This window comes from Triticum urartu, chromosome 2 (assembly GCF_003073215.2).
Source record: "Triticum urartu cultivar G1812 chromosome 2, Tu2.1, whole genome shotgun sequence".
NCBI lineage: Eukaryota > Viridiplantae > Streptophyta > Magnoliopsida > Poales > Poaceae > Triticum > Triticum urartu.
Genome location: NC_053023.1, coordinates 528,033,807 through 528,039,784, shown reverse-complemented (window position 1 = coordinate 528,039,784; position 5,978 = coordinate 528,033,807). Strand labels below are relative to the sequence as shown.

General features: G+C 40.8%; 1 protein-coding gene and 1 non-coding gene across 2 annotated transcripts; both read right to left on the bottom strand.

Annotated features, from left to right (window-relative positions):
* Positions 1 to 2,721: 2,721 nt before the first annotated feature.
* Positions 2,722 to 2,794, bottom strand: TRNAA-CGC. The gene has a single exon. It is a non-coding gene; the product is annotated as a tRNA-Ala (tRNA).
* Positions 2,795 to 3,459: 665 nt separating this feature from the next.
* On the bottom strand, positions 3,460 to 5,704 carry LOC125538503 (kinetochore protein SPC24 homolog). The gene is made up of 5 exons (XM_048701783.1): positions 5,304 to 5,704; positions 4,789 to 4,930; positions 4,601 to 4,702; positions 4,040 to 4,113; positions 3,460 to 3,878 (listed from the first exon to the last, which is right to left on the bottom strand). The coding sequence occupies exons 1-5, from the start codon at positions 5,482 to 5,484 to the stop codon at positions 3,781 to 3,783; spliced, it is 597 nt and encodes a 198-aa protein (XP_048557740.1). The 5' UTR covers positions 5,485 to 5,704; the 3' UTR covers positions 3,460 to 3,780.
* Between the last annotated feature and the right edge of the window lie 274 nt (positions 5,705 to 5,978).

Below are 5,978 nucleotides of genomic sequence, written 5' to 3'. Positions count from 1 at the left end.
TAGGTTAGTACCAAAAAAGATATAAAATGATTATAAAACATCCAAGAATGATAATATAACAGCATGGAACAATCAAAAATTATAGATATATTGGAGATGTATCGGCTTGTGTTTTGCATGAGATAGCTAATACCCAATTTCCATGAATAGGAAGTACAACAGTTCAGAAGAGAATATTGTTTTGAGTTGAGAATTAGCTTAGTTAGCATAGGAACATGTTCCAACTTGGGCATAGATAAACAAGTTTTAATTTAATACTTTTGTACAACAACCACCACCGTACATTTGATGGTTGAGTGCTAAGAAATGCCGAATTAGCTAAGCAGCCAACTCCATCTAAGCAGTCCTCTCATGCTCAAAAACCTGGTTCAAAAGTGTATGGTGAGGCAAGTAAATAATGACGGATATAGCACTAGGATAAACAATTATTGTTAATAACTTCTGAGCAACATAATTTACGAATACATCGGTCTTCAATGTGACAGCTTAAGACCCATGTCATTTTCTTCAATGCAAGATTTTGCAAGCTTTTGTTGTATGAACCAACATTTGCATTGAAATGCACTGGATGGAGTTCAACAGTGAAGTCAGACCAATCACCTAATTTTTTTAGACAATAGATCCTTGCACATGATTCCTAGGAGAAATATGAAAGAATTCAGTGAGCACAAAATCTACCTGAACTTGACGATATGGCCAACAATTTTAGAGAGCTCACATATTTTTCTTTTATTGCTCTTGAGATCTGCCTATTCAGAAGTGATGTAACTAATTTTGCATCCATCTTACCACCAAAATCTGAACATGTGAGTGTTTTTAAAAAAGTGCTTCAACAACATTGCTGAGTATGTATGCATAAGCATAAACATGCATTATCCTAATATTTTGCTTCATGCAAATGACCTGCAGTAGCGCGGAGAACACCACATGCAGCTCAACACTGGCTTGCCTTGGCACTTTTCTCTATAGAACACGCTTCACACCAGTATAGCAGCTCACGCAATACCCACTTTTTGGGATTTGCCCGCGCAGTTAGGAGATAAATGGCACAAGGAGGCAGGCGGCCGAGTGGTGGAACAAGATGTCCTAGAGTGAAGTGTCATGTCCAGTGAGGTGTCCAATGAAGGAGGGACGGAGCAGAGACTGTCAGGGATGCCACAAGAGGTCAATGGAGGGTGTCACAGTGGATCAGGCTAGAGTAGATTGGATCGGCTAGGGCCCAGGGAATGAATCACCATGGAAGGGAGGGAGTCGACGTCCTAGAACCCTCCCCATGCTGCATCGGCTTCTTGGGGGGGAGGGTTGCAGGGCATGTTCCCTCGCCATGACGAAGTAGATGAAATCATGTAAAATTTATCTATGTTATACAAATATAAAAGAGCAAGTTGTGGGATCCAACAAATCTCATTCGTTCAGCCACATCTACTCAATGGTCTATCACGCTCCAGTATTTAGCATTAAATAGGTTAGCATAGTTCACTAATTAATATCATGCATAATATCGATGTCAGCATTTACCAACTAATTATATCCTACCTAATATTAACATGCAATTTATAGCTTACCAAATATTAATGTGCAATCCAGTTAATGTATTGCCTAATATTAATGTGAACTGCACGCACATGATTATCAATCTAAATCTATGCTAGCAGTTGGGACTAGGTTGGTTGATGTTAGCAGCGTAATTGCATTACCTGTTTTTTGGGCGCTCGCGAGAGACACATCTTTTTTTCTTTTTCTATACGCATTTCGGGTTTTTTTTTGGATTGTGCTTGGTTTCTTGTAGGTTTTCATGATATTTTTTGCTTTTTTTCTTTTCCCAGTGTGAAGCACACTATGTGGGAAAAAACACAGTCAAGTTTTAAAGAAACCCAACGGTGAAAATAGTTCATGATTTGAACACACGGTTCAAGAGACAAAACGTTTTAAAGAAACAAATCTACGGAAAAAACGCAAATGTGATATTTTGATTTAATAGTAATTGATAGAGTACTCATATCAATAAGGATTTTTTTTTCTTTTTCGGGAGCTCATTCGCAAATAACTCCAAAGTTAAGCGTTCTTGACTTGGTGCGGTTTGAGGATGGGTGACTGACATGAAAGTTGTTCCTAAGTGAACACAAGTGAGAATAAAATGCACAAAAAAGACTAGTTGGTCTTTGGGGCTAGTCAAAATTATGACAGACGTAATGGCCTTGAACCGGTGATTGTGACCGGCGCGTTAAAGCAAAACTCTCAGGTTACGAAATGTATCACACATACACTACGACACTTATCACCATGAGAGAAGGTGAAAGTGATCTTTACAAGCAATACGTTTTAACTATATTTCTCCCATACTAATGCATCACTTTGTTTACAAGCAAAACGCAAATACGAACCACAAAACACACACAGGAGGAAAGCACAAAAATAGGCTCAGCGCGCACCTCTGACGAGCCCTCAAAATCATCACTAAACAGACGGCAACGTCGCGAGACAGAAGCAACATCGGTCCAAGGCTAAACGTGAGATTGAGACTTCGCTTTAGCAAGCCCAATGATTCATACGTGAGTTTGGCTAAAACATCATCGATAAATAACAGCAAGGAACAGGGATAGAAGCATTAAGTACAAAAATATGGAGATGCGAGCCTAAAACATCATCGATAAATAACAACAAGAAACAGGGACAGAAGCATTATTTTTTATTATTAAAGTAGAAAGAACAAAACAATAATGGAGATGCGGGGAATCGAACCCCGTGCCTCTCGCATGCGAAGCGAGCGCTCTACCATATGAGCTACATCCCCTTGGCGCATGTATCTGATCTGTCCTACAATTAATACAGAGTATAAGAGATGCAAAAAAGTATTGTCCTCACGACGTTCTCTGTCAACTAGTTAATTCAGGTGCTCCATGCGCTTCACTTTCCTGGTCTGAGAAGATGATACCATGAATCAAGTGTTTTTTTTTCCTTTTCGGCCATTCGAATTAACACTAGCTAAAGCACCTGGGTGGCTGGGTTTGCAAGTTCGACAAACTTCACAGTACTAGTATTTCGAGATTGACGAAATGCAGAGTGCCATATTCCTTCCGTCCAGAAATACACGATGCACACAACTTTCAAAATCCACAATATATCCAATTAAATGTGGATCATCTATGAAAGTCAATAGCTGTGATCTTTTCAACATCAACCGTCAAAGCCAATGATATATATCTGCATCGCACAATCTTAAAATGGTTACACAAATTGTTGGTCAAAGAAAAATAAATCAAGAAGTGCCTCTACCTTACGTTAATTATGGACAGAGGAAAATACATGAATGACCATATATTGAAACAAACAGAGCACATGATATTTCATTTATATTCTACATATCATACATCAATATATGATGATCACATTATTTCAACATGATTTTAAACAATACAGGTGAGCAACATCAAGTAAAAGTGACAAAAACATCCAACAAAAAGAAACAGGGCAAACATTACATTTTACACATCGTACAGGCCTAAGAGGTATGGAGTAGCAGGTGCTGATATAAGGGAGATTTGGTTTCTCAAACTAAAAGTGAATGAAATGCCAGTGCAGGAAATCAAATCCAGATCGACAACAGAGCTGAGCTAGTATATTTGCCAAGATATGAATAACAGGATGCCATACAACTAGGTCATTTGAAGCAACTGGGAGAGTTGCATTCTTCCGATTGGTGGGCGGTTACCTTGCACAACAGCCTACAAATGCAATTGCTGCTAATGTACAATGACTACAATCTGCAGGTACCAGGCCCTACATCATTTTCCAAAGCTTGTCCCCGATCTCAACTGGTGACATTGTCTTCTCAAATTCGAACTTATCTAGCTTCTTCCTGTTCTTGTCAACAATATCTGATAAAAAGCTAAGGATTGCACACAAGTTTTGTTTGCTGCAGATAAAAATAATATAGTGACAAAATGCAGAATAGTAGTTTATTCGACGTCCATAGGTAGAAACTGATGTCCTTGAGTACAAGAAAAGAAGGCAAAACAGTAACATATTGAAAGGATACATCCAGAAATCTTCTCCTGATCTTCGAAATCTGGCATGATATTTGTAACTGACACACACATGGAGAGCATACTTCTGCACAAAAATGTAGTTGGTCAATTTAACTGTGAAATAGGATAACCGGTACAAGCAACAGTCCTGAAACTCATCTCATACTGAATTAGGAGGAACCATTCATTTACATTCCAACCAGTGTTTAGAAAAATCACCAAACTTTGCTCGACAATCTTGTGTGCAATGAAATGAAATGAAATGCAATGGCAAAATATGTCAGGGGGAAGATAAGGAAGCGGTAGCATTATCCAAATTCATAATTTAGAAATGAACTACAAATACCGATTTGAACTTCAATCCTAGTTCTTATATAACGGTGAATATCAAACAGGCCACTACATAGAACTTACTGTTGGGATGGACAACGTAATGGTGCTGCTAGTTATACAGCCCAGATGAGATTTTCTAGCTAGCTTGACCATCCAAATAGTTTCCCACTAATGGCATGTGAGCAGTTACGAAAGCAAAATGTACATACATGTACTCGGTGATACAAATCTGGACTTACTGTGCCTTCAGCATGTCTTTCTCCTTCTTCTTGACAGCATCCTTTCTTTCTTCTATAGAAGCCCTTTGACGGTCTAGGTTATCAAGCTCATCACTCACCGCTGTGTTGACAACATAAACTGTATCAGCAATCCAACTTAAGGTAGCAATTCAGATGATAATGATACAGATGTTGAAATAAGAACTTATCTTAAGTCTTGGCGAAGCTGTTGCTCCCCCCGGAGTTTCTCCTCCATCTCATTTCGTAGCGTGTTCAGTTCTTCATCAGTAACTGTTTCAGCTTTTGACTTGTCAACCTTTTCCTTGCAGGAGTTTAATTTTTCCTCATACTCTGTTGCACAAAAGAAGCATGCCACTTTTATTGTCAAATTCTCAACTAGTCAACCATCACCACTTCTCTAATTATTTCAAAGGTAACCCACTGTTATTATTTTGTTTCCATAACAGGTGCTTGAATTAATGTATGTAAAGTGTTCCTTGAATCCTTTGGTATGCAAGTGCTGGAATGCTAAGTAAATTAGATATGCTAGTTTTTTATTCAAAATCAGGCCCTTTTAAGCAGGATTTTCAACCACAGGTACTCAAAAATTGCCAGTGACCCTAAATTTCCCCCACTGAACTTGAGCACCAAAATCGTCTTCACCACACGAGGAGTTCTAAACACGACATGAATCGGAATCTCAACAGAGCCGGAGAGAACGGACCTTTGACTTGGAGCTCGAGGTCCCCGGACTCGGAGCAGCAGGCGGAGCGCAGCATCCGTGCCCCGTCGCAGGCCTGCGCAAGGGCTTCGCCGTCCTTGCTGCCCAGGAGCACCCCGACGAGGTCCTCGCCGAGGGAAAGGAGGTTGGCCACCTCAATCCGACTACCAGCATCTTCCGCCATCGGAGAGGCGCCGGCAAAACCCTAACAACCACTTTCGCTTTCCACAGGCCGCGAACCGGGGAAGAGAGATGGATTGAGCTCCGTGGGACACCGGCGTTCAGGCGCTGCCGGTGGCTTCCGGGAGGACGTCGCGATGGATTTCTGATGGATTTGGGCGGACTACTTTCTCTAACAATGGAGACTAGGAGAATGGCAGGTTTGGGCTCCAATTTTCCTCCTAGACCCAATTCGGTCTGTGTTAAGTGATTTAAGTCCGAAGCTCGGGAGGGAAACGGCTGTGCTTCGCGGGCCGGCCCAGAAGCACCCGTGCACGACACGTCACATACCCAGCCTGACACACGGCAGCCATTAGTTAACGAGCGCTTTTTCGAAAGCCTCGCAACGATCAGCGTTACTTGGTGCGCTCTCAGCCATTTGTCACGTGTCACGCTCTGGGCGCTTTCTCTGGATTTTGTTTTTTTTATTTTTTTGCACGCGTTTTCGCCTATTTAAAC